Source organism: Microchirus variegatus (assembly GCF_963457635.1).
Source record: "Microchirus variegatus genome assembly, chromosome: 5".
NCBI lineage: Eukaryota > Metazoa > Chordata > Actinopteri > Pleuronectiformes > Soleidae > Microchirus > Microchirus variegatus.
In genome coordinates, this window is record NC_139806.1 from 31,994,955 (window position 1) to 32,016,696 (window position 21,742).

Sequence of the window (21,742 nt, forward strand, 5' to 3'; positions counted from 1 at the left end):
AAGAACATCCACGCGGTGGACGTGGAGTCGCAGACGGTTCACTCTTAGAGAGAAAGAGTCAGGAATGTGGTCCAGGAGATCATAGGGGTTCAGTAAGTCTGCAGCTATTGTTACCACAGAGTCCACTACAGACGGAGGTGGACGGAGATAAGACGAAACAACAACAACAACAACAACAACAAACCTCAGGTCCCAGTTTGTTCTTTCCCTCCTGGTGTGTTCAATGAAAGGACTGCAAATCTATTATATTATATAAGTTATCAGTGGTCAAATAATACATGTGTAAAAATGAGTTGAGTCTGTTAATGTTCAACTTTATTTTATTTATTTATTTATTTATTTATTTTTATAATTTTTTAAAAGAAGAAACATTTACTCCATTGTTTCTCAATGTATGTTACGGTAGTGTGACTTTATATTGTATTTTGTTGTCATGTGCAATATCGTTTTACTTTTACACATATATATGTATATATATATACATATATATACATTCTCTATTTATATTATCCTACATACACGGTATAGAGTATGTTTCATGCTGACTTGTATCTGTGCCCTATCCTATAATACAGGATATTATTATGTGCTGCTGCCAGGACACTCTTGCAAAAGAGATGTTTAATCCCAATGTGTTTTATTCCTGGTTAAATAAAAATGTAATTGTGGTCAAATTTGTTTTTTTTGTTTTTTGTGTCAAAACCAAGCAACAAAGGAAAACAACTAGAGCTACAAAACCAGATTTAACCGCAGGTGCTTCATCAGGCGGATGATTGTTCTGCTTTGTCTGTGTAAAGATGATCGATAGCTCCATCAAAAACGGGTTTCTAAAGAGCCTAAAGATTATTTCTTATGAAATAAAATACAATTGGAAATTAAATACATTAATGAATTTCAAAATATTAGTTAGGTAAATAAAAAAACCTTTTAATTAATATTTATGTGTATATTTCAAATAACACATAAATAAGTTTGAATGAAACCAAATGTCTCGGAAAATTATTAGTTCAATCAATTAAAAATAATAATTTGGTGTTATAATAATAATATTTGTAGATGTACAGATATTATTATTATAACACCAAATTATTATTACCCTAAACCTTATGGCTGTAAAATACTGGCTACATTATGCACACATTTACTCTTCACTTTTTATATTGGGATTTAGGTCACAGCAGTTTGCCATCTTTGAAAAGTTGTTTTGAAGCGGACATATTATGCAAAATCAACTTTTTAATCATTTTAATACTTATATTTGGGACTCTGGAGGTCCTATCAGTTGGCAAAGTGTGAAAAAAGATGACTCACTCTTGTTTTTGTGCAGGCGAGGGCAACAGTATCTGGAAGAGCAGAAGTCTGTGAAGTGTTCTATTCTTGGCTGCACAGTGCAGCACAGAGTTCTACACAAACTTCCAGCCTCAGAGGATTTACGTGTCCCCCGGATACATTTTATGACGGCAATGTGCCGGCTAGTGTGGGGAAATGATGGCTTTTCCAAATTCTAACTGCTGTGAGTATATTTCCTGTGTCTCATTTGCTTTTAAAGAGACAGACACTTAAAAACAGGGCTGTTTTGGCAGAGTGATTGAACTGCTGTGGTGCTTCATCCTTTATGGTGTTTTGACCAAAGCATGATGTCACAGACATGTTCATTAGGACACCAGGGAACTAGGTCAACTTGTAGAAATAGGGTAGAATACTTTAAATAATACATAAAATGAAATTGGGATTCATTTATCAAACATAATATGAACGTCTGTTTTACTTAATTCCAAAAAATAATAATAATAATAATCATAAGTGGGCTCCTGTATAAAAAAAAATGGGAAATACTGCTCTCAGTTATGAGACGCAGAATCTATGGAAACAGGAAACTGTCTGAAAGTGTTTCCATAATACATGGACCACATCACAGAGCATTATAAACAGTCCATCAAGCCCAGTGCAGAACAAGTGTGCTTTGTTTCCTTCTCTCGTCTCTCTGTGGAAGCAGCTTCCCCTCGGCTCATTTTGTGGCCCAACAGAAGCTGTTGTTGGGGCCCCCTCCGATCAAAGCAGACTGGGGGCCCTGAGCACTGTCACTCCCAGTGATCAGCGACAGCAGCATTCTGTTTGGGATTATCACACCTGTGGTTCAGGGATTAAGCCCTGCAGAGACATGGGAACCAGAGACAAGAGGGCTCCAAGGGTGAGTTCAGACTACAGAGAGGGGGGGGGGGGGGGCATCACAGGACTTTTCCACACTCACCCCTGTATGTGCCACACCAAACTGGCTAACATGGGGCCATGCCCTTGAATAAGTAGCTATGCCCTTCTGCCCTACATAAGAATAAAGATTATATACAATAAAATGTTTATCTCTTTTATGAGTCAAACATATAAGATAATAAACAAGTACCAATATACAGTATAACAACTGTATATCTTATTATTTAATTTATCATATTTAAAACGTTCTGTGCATAAAAGCTGACCTTTTCAGGACCAGTAGTCCTCATGGAGACCAAAAACCTGGTCCTAACGAGGCAGAAGCTTAACGAGGAACTGGTTAATTTAGGGCTACGGTTTGAATTGTGGTGAGTTGAACGTTAGTTGAAGCCCATGTAAAGTGGAAACACGTTTAAAATTGCATTTAAAACATTTTAAAAATATATTTTTCAAATATTTAAACAGGACGACCATAGATGCAGGTGACCCTAGTATTCCACGCCTCCAGGACCTCTTTCATGACCCATCTCATGAGAACTTATTATATAAGAGGTTGATAGTAATTACATTATTATGAAATATTAAATCAAATATCAAATATTCAAAAAAAAATTCAATTAATAATTGATATTTAAAGGGGAAATAAGTAGTTTATAGTGCCATCTAGAGGAGAGGCTGAAATTTACAACAAAGACCTGCTGCTCTGCTCACCCCCTCCCTTCCCTGAGCGCTACGGTATCCTCAGCTGGTCAAATGTCGTCCTCGTTGTCTTTCTCCGTGTCAGCAGATGAGGTTCGTGAGGCGAGGGAGAGGGCGGAGCTACCGCGGCCGTAGCAGACGAAGCGGAGAGAGAGGAGGCGGGACTTCCTGCTACAAGTAAAGAGACGCTTGATTTGTTCTCTCGCGTTTGTCCTTACAGGCTCCGGTAGAAACATGGTGTCTTGCTGCTAACAGTGGCTATGCAACCGCGGTCATGTTATTTTACATGACTTTTTGAAACACTACGAAAATGAAACAAAAACTATTATACAGCGACTAGACAATGCAGGAGCACATAATATGTATAAAAAATTGGATTTTGGGTTATATAAACCCATAAATACTACACATTGTACCTTTAAAGTAAAGGATGCAAAAAATGGATAAGAACATAAGATAACATAAGAACAACCTGTCCAGGATGTACCCCGACTCCTTTGTGGAAGATGAAGCAGTAAAATATGAATGTGCTAACTTTCAGACTAACCCTAACCCTTGAGCTATGGACACTATGAAATACTGGAAGAAGTGGAAACATGTATTAAAATGTAAAACATTTGTAGCGTCCATGATGACCTCGTGTTTATCGTTCAGTGTTTAAATAAAACAAGTTACAAAGAAAATGAATACAAATGTTCAAATCCAGATAGGAGCTTCTGACTCCGGACCTTTGAGTGTGACCCTGACAGTGTCATGTCTGTGCTTGATCAGCTCTTTCCTTCCACTGACCATGCAGAAAATCCTCCCCTTGTTTGTCCAAGTAAATCCCGTGGTATTTCTACAAGTCCATTCCTCCCGAGGCAGTTTGTCTAACAGCTTAATGTCTCCGGGCTTATTTCTTAAATCTTAAAAACAAGGGGGGGGGGGGGGGAATGAGGGGAAAAGTCCCATCAGAGCTGCTGCTTCGCTTCTGATACCATCTTCAGAGAGAATGTGTGTAGGATCTTACACACACTCTTAATCCTCACCCTTAACCTGAACCTAATTCTAACCGTAAACCCTAAAACCAGGTATTAAACCCCTCCCTAAAAGCCTTTTACAGTACAAGTACGACTTAGAACTGTCCCAGACGAGCACACAAAGTGGTAGCTCGTATCCGATGTATGTTCCCCAGAGTTCATCATAATTGTATTCCCAGTTTGTTTACCCAGTAGCAGAGTTCGTGAATGTGAGCAGCTCAACAATAAGTTTGAAAATTGTGCAATGCAAGAGCTCCACTAAAGGCCACATTATACTTCTCCGACTGCGTAATGCGTTATCCGTCTGCGTCACCACGTAGACCACTCGAGCCTTTATACTTCTGCGTCGTGGTGACGGATAGGCGCTGCAATTTCCCGCACGATCAGTAGGGGTCGCTGCGCAAGGTTGTTGTGCTTCTGGCTACAGTGAGCAATGGCGTCCGAGGGAGAAAGACTGTTGTTGTTGAAACAGCGGCCGTTTGTCACTTTTCTGTGTCCCGGAACGCAGTTTTAAGATAATTTGAGGCGAGAAATTGGCCATTTAGAGTCTAAACATGTGCTGTGTGTGTTAAGATATGACGTATTTATAGTTCGGCAGCGACGAAGTCGGCGGGGATCAGCTCCGCCCTCTGTGGACGCTCGCTGCTCACTGTGAGCCGGCACAGAGCAGCTTCGCTCGGCCTGTCCTGAGGACCAATCGCAGCTCTTGCCGTCTCCGTTGTCCCTTGACGGAGTGACGGACACTTAAAAAATATTCCGTGCAGTCGGAGACGACGCAGAGGTTCTTCGACAGGTTCTGCATCGACGCAGAGGACTCTGCGTAGCCTACGCAGAGCACTTTACGCAGGAGTATAAATTGGGCTTAAGCCGTCACTGGCTGTCCCAATATAGAAGATCAGATTGAAGATAAGCCGAGTTTCCATTTCTTCTAGAAATCCACGAAACCTAAATATCGCAATAAAAAACTGAAAATGCGCGTCACCAGCGTCACCATGCATGCCGTAAGGGGGTCACAAGACCAGTTTACCCACTGTCTTTGTCTTCTGTTATAATAAAATAATCACAGCAACAGCAGTAGCCGTAATCGAGATCACTGTTCCAAAACCAGGGAAATGCAAAATGATTTTTGGCCATCTCGAGGGACGAGATTTCACAAAAAAAATGGGAGACTTGACTTTATGAGAATTACGGCTCGTACACACGACAACTAGAAATATGGCCAGCCATGGCAAAACCTGGAACAAGAAGGCCGAGGGACATGTTGAGTTATTTTTCAACAATGTCCAACACATGCAAATCGGATAATATTTAAAGAAGATATGGAACGAAGACAGAATTTTAGCCTCAAAGATTTACACCTTCTGAGAGCCAAGAGACAGAATCATCACATTTACATAGAACAACCCCCTCCTGGTCTAAGCTGTCAGTGAAACCACACCCTGCTCTGTATGAGCACAGATACTATTGTTGTGCGCTACACTACTACACAGAACAATACATATACAATACATGAAAAAACTGGACATAATATCCTCTTAAAGGGACAATGTGTAGTATGTATGTGTAGTATGCCCCAGTGTCCCGGGCCAGGGCTGACCTTTGTGGACTAATGATTCTGAAGAACTGGGATGGCTGGTTGGTGGAGGCAGTGGCCCATCTTCTTCTTCCTCAACTCCTGCTTTCTTAAAGTAAGACATTAATGAACTTTGTTGTAGCCATTGCTGTGATGATAATTAGCTATATCAGCTAACAAGCTAGAAAGCAGCCCAGTCTACCTTGTCGGATCCATAGGAATTCATTACCACACACACACACACACATTCTTGTACTTGCTGCATACTGAGGACCGGGTTCCTGACAAAGTGAGGACCAGCATTTCCACTTTATAAATCAACACAATTACAAAAATCTACTTCATGAATGACATCTATAAAGAACTACTGGTTGCAGTACCATAAAATGTCTGCAGGTGGAGCCACAGAGCAAAAAGGGTTGGAAAAACCTTTTCAATTATTTATTTATTTTTTTTTTTTTTTTTGGTCCATAATTTGACAAAAACGTCATACTATACTACGTCGTTCAAAATTTGAAAAATAAATTTGACCCAAAATTTTTCGTCCAAAATTTGAAAAAAAATTCACACTATACTATGTCGTCCAAAATTTGAAAAAAAAAAAAAAATTTACCTAAACATTTTGGTTTAAAATTGGACCAAAATGCTTTGGTCCAAAATTTGACCAAAATTTTTTGGTCCAAAATTTGACCAAAATGTGATTATTTTTTTTGACAAATTGAGTATAGCATGTTATAGCAACCTAAGGAAGTGATTTCAATGAAAACAAAGTGAGGACCGGCCAAAATGTCCTCACTCTGTAAAAATGACCTCACTTTGTTGGTTAAAAACCCTCACTGGTCCTCAGTATGCCACAAGTACAAGAGCACATCCACACACACACAGAACAAGAGAGAGACTGTGCTTGCCAACATGGTAAATTAAAAATGTGCCTGAAGGACATAAACTGAAAAACAAAACTAATATTTATTATTAAAATATTTTTTATATTTTGGACAATGAATACACTACGCTTCTCAGGGTGAAGAAGACTTCTTTTATTATTTCAACAAGGAATTAATGTAATTTGAAAAGCTTGTTTTTCTTGTTGGAAGTCTGATATACAAACTTATCACAGGATGCCGATTTATAAGATGATTTGCTCTCTCATCATCCTCCTCTTCCTCACATATAATTCACACACAGTGCGTTTACATGCACAGTTCAATGGAGCTCAGGCCATAGTCAGACTAAGACAGGCAATCAGACAACTTGCAGAGTCAGAGTATATACATGCGGAGGAGAAAATCCATTTGTTGTGGCACTGTCTCTCCATAGCATGTATTTCCTGTTGACTTGCTTTACGTCACAGAAAAACCAAGAGTGAAAGGTGAGATGGATTCGTGCTGTGCTTCTGTATGTTTGGTAACTACTGCACATCAGTCCAAACGTATGTCTTCTCCGTAGCTTTCGTTCTCTCCATTGTTTTGTTTTTTTTCTTTTGCGGGAACAGCGCTGCACTTTATACGTCGTCTCCCAGGGACCCGGGGAGGAAATGTTGGTGCATGTGCAGAACGCCAAGTCCATCTCCAGTCCGACTAAGTGTATACGTGCAGGAGTAATCAGACTATGAATCACATTATTCAGGTATCGAGGTAGCCTAGTATGTTAGGCCACCTCATACACACACACCACATTTTGAGAACCATGGGTCTAGACAACATTCTGTGAGATGTTACTACAGTTACCCTGGATTTTCACTGGACACGGAACGGTTGCGGAACGGCAGCGGCGCGGTTCTGCTTCATCCTCTGCCCGGCGTCAATCCCCACCGGGGCACGTTACGGCAGCGGCGCGGAGCCTTGGGAGCCGGCGGTATTCACGGAAGATCGCGCGATAATCCCGAACGGACGCGAGATCCAGCGATAGACTGTGTGTATAAAGGAAACAACAACAACAACACAGCTTCTTTTCATTCTCCGACGTGGAAGAACTGTTGATCTGGTGTCATAAAAGATTTTATGTTTCTCCACTTCAACAATCAGTCTCTCGTCGTACATTATGACTCTCAGAGACGCTCTGATTAACTGACTGTTTACCTGGCAGCACCGGTCACGACGTAATGTTGATGTGAAGTTGTGACAGGCTGTATGACCTGCGTAAGGGGGGCGGAAATGTTTTACTTTGATTCTGTGTCGCTTTTCCTGTCTGGTGCGAAATTGCTCTGTTGGAATTTACGAGGTTCAGCAGCGGCAACGGCAAAAATAGAACTGCTACCTATCGAAAGCGATGCGGCGCGTCTCAGCAGCGTCCCAGAAGCGGCGCGCTGCACGTCTGGTGGAAATGCTCTCATTGATTAGAATGGAAGCGATTTGCAACGGCGACCGCGCCGCTGCCGTTCCGTGTCCAGTGGAAATCCAGGGTCAAAGTCTCTCAGATCTTTTCCCCTTTAAAGGGTAAATAAGTAGTTTATAGTGCCATATAGAGGAGAGGCTGAAATTTACAACAAAGACCTGCTGCTCTGCTCACCCCCTCCCTTCCCTGAGCGCTACGGTATCCGCAGCCGGTCAAATGTCGTCCTCGTCGTCTTTCTCCGTGTCAGCAGATGAGGCGAGGGAGAGGGCGGAGCTACCGCGGCCGTAGCAGACGAAGCAGAGAGAGTGGAGGCGGGACTTCCGCTACAAGTAAAGAGACGCTTGATTTGTTCTCTCGCGTTTGTCCTTACAGGCTCCCGTAGAGACATGGCGTCTCGCTGCTAACAGTGGCTATGCAACCGCGGCCCGCGACCATGTTATATTAAATTACTTTTTGAAACACTACGAAAATGAAACAAAGAATATTATACAGCAACTAGAAAATTGCAGGAGCACATAATATGTATAAAAAAGTGGATTTTGGGTTATATAAACCCATAAATACTACATATTGTCCCTTTAAGTGAAAATCGTCTGTATTTCTGTCCTCAAAAAGCATATAAGCAGCTCTACACCAGGTCAGATTGCCTTTTTTTTGGGTGGACTGATTAAAAGACTTGTCTTACTTCTGATCAATGCTTCTTGATCCTGCCTCGACAAACCGACCAGTCTTTGACCATTTATCCCTGATTGTTCCCCAGTGTGATCTCTGTTTCCTGCTCTCATTTATCAGGCCGTGCATAGATTCCATTTCCAGACACTTATCTTTTTGAGTGGAACCGTTTCACGTCACAGTCCATCAGCAAATGGGGAGTTTTTTTTATACAACGACAGAGATGCAGAGCACTTGAACATGATATAAATAATGAGAAGTCATTTATGTGTGAAAACAGCGTTATGCTGGGGATAAAACAACTGTACAATCAAACAGCCACTTCATATGTACTTTTCAATGTATTATAGTATAGTATTTGCCATGGTGACTCGTCGACTCAGGGCTCCATTGATGCTGTCTTTTTAGACTTGTAGTGCACGTAGACCACTCGAGCCTTTATACTTCTGCGTCGTGGTGACGGATAGGCGCTGCAATTTCCCGCCCGATCAGTAGGGGTCGCTGCGCAAGGTTGTTGTGCTTTTGGCTACAGTGAGCAATGGCGTCCGAGGGAGAAAGACTGTTGTTGTTGAAGTGGCCGTTTTTCACTTTTCTGTGTCCCGGAACGCAGTTTTAAGATAATTTGAGGCGAGAAATTGGCCATTTAGATTCTAAACATGTGCTGTGTGTGTTAAGATATGACGTATTTATAGTTTGGCAGCGGCGCTATCGGCGGTATTCAGCTCCGCCCTCTGTGGACGCTCGGTGCTCACTGTGAGCCGGCACAGAGCAGCTTCGCTCGGCCTGTCCTGAGGACCAATCGCAGCTCTTGCCGTCTCCGTTGTCCCTTGACGGAGTGACGGACACTTAAAAAATATTCAGTGCAGCCGGAGACGACGCAGAGACTCTACAACAGGTTCTGCGTCGACGCAGAGGACTCTGCGTAGCCTACGCAGAGCACTTTACACAGGAGTATAAATTGGGCTTTAGACTCAGAGTTTGTTGAACCTGCTTTGTGAAACGGACGCCTGGCGATCTGTTCGGCCCACAGAGTCATTAGAAACTGTCTGTGATTGTGTTGCATTTAGGTTCTACTCCGTGCCCCTGACAGACTGACCGGCGTCAGTGAACCACGGCCGTCGATGATCGGTTCAGATCTACCAGAGAAGTCGAGGGACAAAAAAAAATAAAGACAACAATACTTAGAACTCAGAAGCACCTGTTGGATCTCAAAGATATGTCGTGCCGTTCATCTAAAATGTGAGACACTGTTCCAATCCTGAGGCTGTTTTTTCACATTTGCAAATAAAATTATTATTAAGTACCTGGCAGTATTTAGTATCATAAAATTTAGAGAAAAGATACACAGTGACGTGTCACTCTTGTACAACGGCCTTCCCCAAGACCTGAGTGCAGTGTTAACATTTTTAAAAACTCACTGCTAACCTAACTGAGACCTGTCTACCTGTTAACTGTAGAAACAGTAAGAAGATGCCACTGGATCATGAAAAAAAAGGATCTTTCAAATCTCAAATTAAGTAAATTGCAAATGGTGCAATTTTGAAAAGAGTGTATCAAACACCGCAGCTCTACTGAGACATGGGTATAAGCCTTTTTTCATTTTCATTGCCGTGCTTTGTGAATGTGTACATGGATAAAATGTTCCTACTGTATGTAATAATATGATCATTTATTTGAAAATGAAAGATATACATGAGATACAAACACACATGCCATCCCATACCATTTCCATGCACTCAAATATTACATCTCTATTTCACTTAACATGTATTTTACATAGTGCTGGGCACGTTAACGCGGTAGCGGCGGTTAACGTTTCCATGACGACGGACTGGAAAAAGACGCAGAAATGTCATAATAACATTTACCGTAATTGAAACCGCACTGAAGTGACGTCATTTGTCTTAGGAAGAAAGCCACTATTGACAGGAAGAATTTAAAGGTGCATTATGTAATAAATCTAAATCAACTGGCCATAAAATCCTCCTAATATGTCACAGAGACTCAGGAATAATGTTCATATAACAAACTGAACTCACCAACAACAACAGTACAGACAAAATATTTGCATTAAAAAAAAAAAAAATGCAGACTGCAAATCATGTTCATGTTTTGAAATCATGTTTTGGCCTCATGTGGCGCCACCTACCGCCGTCTACCAGTCATTGCAGTCAGTAGAGTCTCTGCTGCTGAGCAACCACAGGTTGCCAGTTACGTCAGAAGACGAAACCTAAAAGACATCGGTGATTTGAATTTGAATGTAGTAACCGTGTTTGGCCACATTCTTACATATGGCACCTTTAATTATCTGTAATACATATCAGTCTAGCTATTAAATGTTAAAATGTCTACCCGTCAACAGATATCAACAATGCTTTTATGGATATCTGCAATTATATTGTTTCTAGTCCTAATTCTTACTGTAGATATGTTAAATTACATTTTTACTAGTCATAATGAGGATATCCATAATGCCATTTTTACTAGTCACAATGTATTATGGATATTCAAAAATACATTCTGGATATCTGGAATAGTTCTTCATTTTGGATATCTGAAATGAAAATGATGACTAGTAACAACTGGATTGAAGATAGCTGAAATGGGAGTTTCTCCTAGTAAGAATTCTATTGCAGATATCTAGAATGTTCATTCTAGATATCCAGAACGATGTGGATATCTGAAATCGAAAGCCCAATACACATAGATGGCAAAAGTGATGTCATTTGTCCTAGAAAGAATGATGCTGTGGATATATCTGAAATGTTCTTTCTGACTAGGTAGAATCAAATTACAGATATGTGTAATACATATCCAGTCGAGCGATTGATTAAATGTTAAAACGACTTGCTGCTCTTTTTGGTTTAATAAACAGACCGCTCCGGTTCTAGGCGTGCTAACCGGCACTAAAGGAGCTAATGCAGCTATCGGAGCTAACTGGTAAACGGGGGACCGTATCTATGTTCCCCGGGTAACATAGGACCCTTTCTCTAACCCTAACCCTACCGGTCCCATGTTCCCCTGTCACATACAAAGTGGGGAACATAGGACCTTTTTTGGGAAAACGAGGAACATAGGACCCCGGGGAACATAGGTACGACCCCGTAAAGGGTGCCTGGACTCGCGGCGTGTAAACATGACGTCACGCGCGTCTTTTTCCCCGTCAGTCGTCATGGAAACGCGTCATGCGTTAACCTAGGGCCCAGCACTAAATTTACAATACAGGCATTGGAACCAAATCATACTCATATTCCTATTCCAATCCTCATATAAGATACATGAGGAAGTTAACATTTGTAATTGTATCTTATACGACCCTGGAACTTGACTCTTAATTCATTTGTAATCCTTTGACTTATTAGTTAACTGCTTCAAAAGTCCACCAACTTCTTACTAAACTGCATTTTCTAGTTCGAGCTGCATGTCATCTACGTGTTAGCAAAAAAAAAAAAAAAATCCCATTTAGCTTTCCATCTCTTTAAACAGGCAGGTGAACGCCTTGGACACATAAAGTTCACAGATGAATCACGATGGCTCGAGGCGGTTCCTGAACGATAAATAGAGGAATGACAGCGTCTGTGCCCAGGACAACACAACACAGGCTCTTCTGAAACCATGATGCACATCAGACTCAGCACCGCGCTGCGTGAGTACTCAGCTAGAAAAGCTACTTGTGAAAACTTTTTAAAGCTCTTACTGGTCTCGGTCCTCCTCTCTCTGATTTGCTTTTCAATAATCAGCCCTGGCGAATCCTCAGGTCTTCTAGTTCTAGTTACCCTTTTTCATGATTCCAAAATGTAGAACAAAGATCCACAGTGAGGTGTCACTCTAGATCATCGGTGTCAAACTCTGGCCCGCCGTGTAATTTCATTTGGCCCTTGAGGCAATATCAAATTAACATTAGAGCTGGCCCGCCGGTATTATACAGCGGTATTATAACACTGCATTCACCGCTAATACTACAAATCCCATAATGCTCTGCCGTTGTTTTGTATTCATTGTTATTTTATTTTCAAATGTATTAGCTTGTGGTAAAAGTTAATGTTGATATTTACCTCAGAAGGCTGCAAATAGAAAAGAGGCATTACATTTTTTGAAGCGTTGCTTGTTCCACATTCAGTGTTAAAGCAAATCAGTGTAGCAAACTGAGCAATAATTAACGTTTTATTCATGCACTTTCTCTTGCTACTTCAAGGCTTGAATGTTTGATTCATTCATTATTGTTATTTTATTTTCAAATAGAAAAGAGGCATTCAATTTTTATCCATCCATTATCTACCGCTTATCCTGCATTTAAGGTGCATTCAATTTTTATTTAAATTTTATTTGATATGCCATTGATATTTTTTAATTATTATTATTATTATTTGAAACTCGATTTTGCATGTCACTATAGAGTTATATAAGCCTTGCTTGTTCAATATTCAATGCAAAACTTGTTTGGGTCCCTATTAAAAGGTTAATTTGTTCAACCTTGGCCCGCGGCTTTGTTCAGTTTTAAATTTTGGCCCACTCTGTATTTGAGTTTGACACCCCTGCTCTAGATAGAACTTACTTAACTGTAGATGATCATTAAAAAGAAAATGCTAGGGTTAGGGTTAAAAATAGTGTCTACACCTTCTTCATTTTCCTTGCTGTGCTTTGTGAATGTGTACATGGTGATTAACACAGAGGTCCATGCGACACAGGTGTTGCAAGCAATTTATATTTTAAAACACTCATTGACCCCTGGACCTCGGTGGCGTTTTGAATGATTCTTGTTTTTCTTTTCCAGTGCTGGCAACATCATGTGTGCTGTGGACAGCAGGTAAACCTCAGAGGACCGTTTTTTTGCATGTCACGTAACTCACGTTGTACCTTGGATACACTTCATTTTGCTCTTTCGTAACTTTTTTTTTTTTTTTTTAATAGTTTGCACGAAGTCGGTCACCATCTGTGAGGGCAACGCCCAGCGCCTCAGCTGCGGTAAGACTTTCTCAGTCATTGTATAATAGAACTACACCCATGATAGTTGTGAAATCTACAGATTTCCTATGTTTCGACTCTGACAGAAACACAGACGGTGGAGTGATTAAAATCCACAACAGTCAGCCGTCATCATCTGAAGCTGGACATGTGCTGTGCAATCAGTAGAAGGAGGCAGTAATGCAACATTAAGAATACCAGCTGCTGAAAAACACCTACTGCCCATTATGTTCTTGCTGTGTCACTAGAGCTGCAACTAACCATTAATTTTCTCTCGATTAATCAATGAATCGTTTGGTCCATAAAATGTCAGAAAATGTTTAAAAAACATTGATCGGTGTTTGTCAAAGCTGGAAATGACGATGTTCTCGGAAGTCTTGTTTTGTTCACAAAGCAAAATGATTCGGTTTTAATGATTTCTTTGTTATGTGGAGCAAAGAAAACCAAGAAAATATTCACATTTAAGAAGCTAAAACAATCAGAAATCTGGTTTTACTGATGAAAAAAAGCTTCAAACCGATTATCGATTATCAAAATAGTTGGCGATTAATTTAGTAAATCGATTAATAATCGATTCATCGATACATCGTTTCAGCTCTATGTGTCACCAAACTGGCTCTAACAGAACTCACCATACTCCTACGTTATTAGCGAGCTGATAGTATTTCTTGACAGAGGCAGCACATAACTAATGTAACATAATTTCTCTCGGCAAAGACCAGAGGCAGAATAACAACATAACAAAAACCCACAAAAAGTCACGTTATATGTATCTGTTGAGTCTGATTGCAATTGCAACCTCAATTGATTTCTTTATGAAAACACTTCTTTATGAGGTCCTGGTGCTTATTTTCTCTTTGTGGTGTGATAACAGACACTGGGGTGGTCAAAGTGCGCAAAGCACTGCTCGGTGCAGAGGGTGGGACCTGCTGTGAGTGCAGACCTCTGGAACATCTTGCCAACACAGGAGGATGCTCTCCCGAGTACAGAATGGAGGCCATCAACATGAGGTATGCGTTATGTTTATGACAAACCAAATCGGTCAAGTGTGACCTCATCCCTGCAGCCAGCGACACACAAAACCATCCATACATCCACTGTCTGTCATTTTATCTTCCACATGAGAGTCATTGGGCTGCTGACATCGGGCAAAAGGCGGGGGTTCACACCCTGGACAGGTCGCCCAGTCCAACCGTTCACTGTCGCGCAAAAATGCACCACTGCTGTTGGTCAGAACAAACAAAAACAAACACACAGTGACATTATCGGTCATTTAAGAAAAAGGTGACGCTTCGTTTTAGTTTCTGTAACACAGGGGTTCTCAAAGTTTTTGATACCTGAGGGCCAATTTAGGAACCCAACATTGGACTGAGGGCCGCCAAAGGAAAAAAAAACAGAAAGAAATCCCATTTGTAATAATTTTAATGACCAGATTACAGTTCTACAGTTTAGCGTTAAGTAATATAAGCGTTAATATAATGTCATTTAAGCATTAATATAATTTACTGGGTAATTACCCAGTATTTTGGCCATTGTTTTTACCTTCTAATTACAGGTTAACACCAAGTAACACATTTCTGTTACCATATATTTACTGGGTAAATAGCTAGTAATTGGGGGCTGTAGCTACCTGCTTATTACCAGCTTATAACCCAATAATACACTAAAATTCACCATATAGAAACCAGGTAAATACCCAGTATTTTTGTTGACACTTATTGGTCTGTATCCAGTAATGTCCAATAAACATTTAACAAGCTTAGTAGCTCCTGGATTAAAACTATCAACTGTAATTCATTGCGGGGCCACCAGAAATGTTTCTGCGGGCCGCCATTGGCCCCCCCGGGGCCGCACTTTGAGAACCAATGCCGTAACATATATGATTTCTTTATTTCATGTGATTTTGCTTGGTGTCGTCCTCAAAGGTGTCAGGGCGAGAAGGAGTGCGAGTTAAGCCCGGCTTACGTCCGTGAGTCCGATCCCTGCGCCTCAAACAGCAAAAACGTGCAGATCGAATACAGCTGCATCCCACACAGTCAGTCACACTCTCCTGCTATCAAAACCTGTGCACCACCGATGCAATTGCAAATGTGTTGTGATGGTGTCGTCTAATGGGATTCCTGTTACTTTGACAGCTCAGGTCCACACATGTGAGGGTTCTACAGCACAACTGAAGTGCGGTAAGACAGCGGTGCCCTTATTTTGGGTTCAGCAGTCATATTTTCAACATACGTGACCTTCATTAACTATGATTTTTCCCTTTTTGTCAGATGAAGGAAAAGTAATACAAGTGTTGGCCGCTGAATTTGGACGTCAGGACATGGCAATCTGCTCTTCCAATCGACCCGAATCTCAAATTTCAAACATCAAGTGCCGCACCGGGTGGAAAGCGTATATGATTGTTTCTGACAGGTAACCAATATTATTTAATAAAAAATAAATGAATTCCAAGCCCCACATTATCCAGAAAATTCAAATTCTTTGAAACTGGAAAACTTTATTTGACCTTCTGAACAAAACAAAAAAACATTTTCAAATATCAATTTCCATACAGGAGTTTAAATTTGTATAATAATATAATATAATATAATATAATAATACAATAAATACACAAACAAATCCAACAAAAACAATGCAGCAATGGAACTGGCAGGAAGCCTGGAAGACTTTCAGTTATTTTGACTCATTTTGCGGTTCACAACCTTGTTATTTTGAGTGATGGTAGGCTTGAAATCAGTTGTTCAGACAAAAACGCACTGTGCGTTTCTCACGTGGGCAAAGTGGCCGACGCAGGGGCCTGCATCACTGTCGGGTTTCCCATAATACATCAACAAATTTACAACAAAGAACTGCTCCGCTGCTCACCCCCTCCCTTCCCTGAGCGCTACGGTGTCCTCAGCCGGTCAAATGTCGTCCCTCGTCGTCTTTCTCCGTGTCAGCAGATGAGGTTCGTGAGGCGAGGGAGAGGGCGGAGCTACCGCGGCCGTAGCGGACGAAGCGGAGAGAGAGGAGGCGGGACTTCCTGCTACAAGTAAAGCGACGCTCGATTTGTTCTCTCGCGTTTGTCCTTACAGGCTCCGGTAGAAACATGGCGTCTCGCTGCTAACAGTGGCTATGCGACCGCGGCCCCGCGACCATGTTATTTAACATGACTTTTTGAAACACTACGAAAATAAAACAAAAACTATCATACAGCGACTAGACAATGCAGGAGCACATAATATGTATAAAAAAAAGTGGATTTTGGGTTATATAAACCCATAAATACTACACAGTGTCCCTTTAAAGAAGGCTGAATAATAAGTTTTTCCTCATATATTTACACTCATTTACAGCTGTGGCGGGAAAAACAGCTGTAGCGTCAAAGCGGCGACCTCAGTGTTCGGAGAGCCCTGTGGTGGCATCTTCAAGTACCTGGAGGTGGATTACGTGTGTGATCGTAAGGACCCGTGTCTAATAATTCTGTAATTCAACAGAGAAAAAAAAAAAGTGTGGAAACTAATACTCGCGTCTTTTCTCTTGCAGAACCTGAGTGAGTTTAACGTCGACGTGGTCGTCTCGTCACAATAAACATACAGTTAAAAAACAAAATATGTCTCTTTGTGATTTTGTCCATTGGTGACTGATTATTTCAGAATGCATCTATCAGATATAAGATAGTTATAACATATATTAGAAACTCATGACGGTCATCGGTGGGCAGTTTGGCCTGTCAGTCTGTCAGATGCACGACTCTTACCTCTGACATCTCCATTCAGGGTTACTGTTATAACTCCTAACCCCCACAGGCACTAAATAGCATACGACAAACATTATGGAAGTGGTCATTATTAACACACATTAAAGTGATAGTTGATTTGACTTCATCCTTATTGGAGCAGTGGGCAGCACTTGAAGCTCACATAGAGTGGTCCTGTTGCACATATATGTCAGTTATGGAGGTCTACTTACATACATTAACTTGTTTTTATGCTCAAAAACCTCCTAGTTGCTGTAAACGAGCCAATAGAAATCTCACCCCCAGAAGACAGACTGTGTTGTGATTGGCCAATACCCGGAAGTGACATATCCAGCACACCCCGCTCTCAGAAGCGCAGCGCCCCCCTCTGGAACGGTGGATTGCACTGCTCCTCATTATCAAAACATTTGTTTTAACAGTGTTTAAAAATAGCTTCTTCACGACTCCCCGCCACAGTCCCTTTGACGACCTTTGACCCGGAGTCAGACCCAGAGTCAGAAGACACTGTCGCTCGTGAAACACCTCCACAGCGGACGTTATTCTTCTTCTGCAGTTCAATGTACGCAACCGGATGTCCCCGGACTAGTGCCCGGAGCAGGAGGATCTGCTGTTCAGGAGAACCGCTGTTTACGTGTTTTTTTTCAGAGATCTCGCTGAGCCCAAGATTACAATAAAACACAGCGTTCTCAGCAGTGGCTGAACTGTTTGTTTAGAACCTTCAGGGCTTCATAAACAAGGTAATGACGCAGATACACACTAAAAAAAAAGCTTTAATTGGAACTTCCAGTCTAGTTCCCCTTTAAGAAGGTTTGAAGATAATATGTGAAACAAATTAAGGACAAATTCCCCAAAAAAACAAATAAATAGTTTTTCTTCCATTTAAAAAAAGAGGCAAACTTTATAAAGTTTATACTTCAAACGTACACTTTAAGAAGTAGCTATTCTCATTAATTACTGTAAGTGATATTGTGATCATCTCATCTGAAATCTGCGCACGTGTTCACGGTGCTCGTGCACGTTCGTGGAAGAGTGCTTGCAGCACCAATTTTCAGACTTTACTCTACAACAACAAATACTATTTTCTGATTGGCTGAAAGGTTGCTAATTCAAGACGGCTGCATCCGTTGGAAATTCCTCTCAGCTCTCCACAGTTCAAAAGCATGTCCTATATAGACCCTCGCTTTGCCGCAAAAACTTTATCTCTGCGTTTTTGACATCCATACCGAGGTCTTTTAGGTTTCCTTTCGTTTCATTTCAATTGTAGCTACGTAACTGGCAACACACGGCTGCTCAACAGCTGAGACTCTACTGACTGCTATGATTGGTAGACGGCGGTAGATGGCGTCTCATGCCAAAACATAATTTCAAAACATAAACAAACTGTGCGGTGGTTTCTTTTTTTTAATGCAAATATTTTTGTTGTACTATTTTTGTTGGTGAGTTCACTTTGTTATATGAACATTATTCCTGATCCTCTGTGACATATTAGGAGGATTTTATGGCCAGCTTTAAATTTATTACATAATGCACCTTTAAGTAGACATCTGACTGTAGTACTTTTACTTGAGTAAAATTTAGCAAGGGGTATCTGTACTTTTACTCAAGTAATGAAGCTGTGTACTCTGTCCGCCTCTCACCCCAAATGCGTGATGCAAATACTATGCGAATATATTTGAATATCTGTGTTTTTTTTAGAGGGAATATTCAAATATAATTTGAGCAATGTTGACTGCCCTAGTAATCATGTCTAGGAATATCAAGAATGCATGAAGTTAAGGTCGGCACCCTCCACATCAGCAGGTAACACGGGGCATTGTTATAAAAGTTGTTGATTTGCACAGTCAAAGTTCTGTATTTTCACTGTAATTTGTCTTTGCATTCAGATTCCTCACTTCATTAGAATCATGAGTAGCTGTTCTAAACAGCATCATTTTCTGGGGCCAAGTGAACCTGTACTAGTGTGGAGTTACTCTACAGTATTCATGACAGTAAAATAGACCATCCTAAGTTAATCTACTGCAGTGATTCTGTTCTCAACCAGTAGAAAAATACTGTGAACACCTGATTATGCATGAAAAAAAATTTGCATTGTGAAAAATACAGTGATATATATTTTGGTCATACCGCCCAGCACTATGCTACCCCACGACCTGACCTTGGATAAGCGGTAGAAGATGGATGGATGGATATAAATCAAATATAATTATGTCAATCACATTTTTTATCAATATATAAAACTTATTTTTAAGTTATTTAAGATATTTAGTGGGGCATTGGTAAGTCTACATTACACTGTAACTCCAGCAGGTGGCAGCAGCTTCACATGCTTGGCTTTATGGGTCATTATTGTGACACAATTTCCCCTTCCTGTATGGTCTTCCTGTAAGTGTCCAAAATCTCAGGTCATGTGTCACCTATGTGACGACGTATCGCATCAAACTGTAGCTCAAAAGTTGTGGTCGGATTGTCTCCCACATATAAAATGGCGACATTTAAAAAAAAAGATTTAAATGGCTAATTTCGGTTAAAAGAGATAAATAACTTCCATGAGTTGAACAATATTTTACATACGTTTCATTTTAATTTAATGTGAGCAATTACGTACGACAGAAACTTTAGTGTGTGTGTGTGTGTGATGTGAATCTCAAAAGAAACACACAAAATAAGTTGGAAAAACTTACAGCAGCATTTACTTATCACATCTGAATCTATAAATACAAATCTATACGAGCTCGCATTTATACATACGTGGCTGAGGAGTCAGTTACTGATGTTCTTGGAGAATTACGTTAAAAATGAATACAATCACCAAATGTCAGCTCAGAGTTCCTGCTCAGCTGCCCTGCAGCTTCTTCATGATGGGGCTGCCGGGTGGCGCTTCTGTGAATATTGTACCCACGAAAACCTGCGTTCCCCACAAAGAGTGTCTGATCACCCTGCAGCAGCCCAGGTCCTCGATCTGGAAGCCCAGGTGACGGTATCTGTCATCTGTCTCGAACAGTGTGTTGTTGGTGTACGAGCCAAAGAACTGGAGAGGAACACGCACGCACACACACACACACACACACACATCACAGTATGAACATGTTTAAATGCAGCTTCTCGTGGTAAATTCATGGTAGGATCACATCAGTCCACAGGTCCCTCATGATAATGTACTGTATGCAACTGAGTTTTTCCTAAACTTATGCACATGCCTAATTTTGTTTTAAAAAATTATTGCTCACTTTCTGTAAATCATTTAAACTTTATTTCACTTCTCAAATATCACTGTGTTTGTCTCCTATGTGATATATTTAACTGACATTTCTTATTCAAACAACCAATGATTTATAAAGGAAAATCAAAAACATTTACAGGGGTGCCCAAACTTTAGCACACCACTGTGTATATATACATATATATATATATATATATATACATATACATATACATATATACACACATATACATACATATACATATACATATATACACACATATACATACATATACATATATACACACATATACATACATATATATAAACATATATAAACATTTACATATATACACACATATATATATATAAACATTTACATATATACACACATATATATATATAAACATTTACATATATACACACATATATATATAAACACACACACACACACACACACACACACACACACACACACACACACACACACACACACACACACACACACACACACACACACACACACACACACACACACACACACACACACACACACACACACACACACACACACACACACACACACACACACACACACACACACACACACACACACACACACACACACACACACACACACACACACACACACACACACACACACACACACACACACACGACAGTAACCTCTTACCGCGAGGCCTGAGGATGGGTCGATGAAGTCGGCCCAGAATCCTTCTCTCTGCAGAGCGCAGCAGATCTCCTGAGCACCTTCAATAAACTGAAGGGACAACTCTCGTCAGTAATGGATTATATATCATTCATTAACCGCACTCAAGACAAACAATGACATTGTACGAGTATGAACGTGAGAGTGGGACCATTGGGGAATTTCCAGTCACAATTATCCAAAACTAATTGTAACACAAAATGTTATTTATTATGATGGTGAAAATCTTGTAAATCTTTTAAAATATCTGTACCGGGAAAGTAGCGATAGCCAAGTAATAGCCAGCTAATAGGACAATTCAAATGTAATGGGAGGTGTTAGACGAATTAGACGAAAACAATGTTTATCATAGTGATATGGGGGGGGGGGAAGAGAGGGTCTCTAATAAGACTGCTATCAAGGTTGAGGGTCAGATCAGGTCTATGAAGAGACCTCACTGTTGGAAGTACAGGAAAAAGTTGAAATAATCTCTTTTAATGTGAATGGGGTTCTGAATCCAATTAAAAGAATTAAGATTTTGTCAAAATTGAAAAAGGAGAAGGTCCAGGTAGCTTTCCTCCAAGAAACACACGAGTCAATCTGAACACGAGAAATTTAAAAG

At 40.5% G+C, this 21,742-nt stretch overlaps 2 protein-coding genes across 2 annotated transcripts in view; one reads left to right on the forward strand and one right to left on the reverse strand.

Annotated features, from left to right (window-relative positions):
• The first annotated feature begins 12,113 nt into the window (after positions 1–12,113).
• On the forward strand, positions 12,114–17,060 carry LOC310927673 (L-rhamnose-binding lectin SML-like). The gene is made up of 9 exons (XM_083890039.1): positions 12,114–12,154; positions 13,283–13,315; positions 13,420–13,473; positions 14,348–14,483; positions 15,399–15,508; positions 15,609–15,653; positions 15,744–15,885; positions 16,809–16,912; positions 16,999–17,060. Exons 1-9 carry the CDS (start codon positions 12,124–12,126, stop codon positions 17,007–17,009), a joined length of 666 nt encoding a protein of 221 aa, XP_083746165.1. The 5' UTR covers positions 12,114–12,123; the 3' UTR covers positions 17,010–17,060.
• A 2,824-nt stretch (positions 17,061–19,884) lies between these two features.
• mmadhcb (metabolism of cobalamin associated Db) overlaps positions 19,885–21,742 on the reverse strand; it is an 8,542-nt gene continuing 6,684 nt past the window's right edge. The window contains exons 7-8 of the mRNA XM_083889085.1: positions 21,106–21,192; positions 19,885–20,240 (exon numbers count right to left, since the gene is read on the reverse strand). Coding sequence (XP_083745211.1) covers positions 20,046–20,240; positions 21,106–21,192 — 282 coding nt within the window. The 3' untranslated portion in view covers positions 19,885–20,045. The remainder of the gene's footprint in view (positions 20,241–21,105; positions 21,193–21,742) is intronic.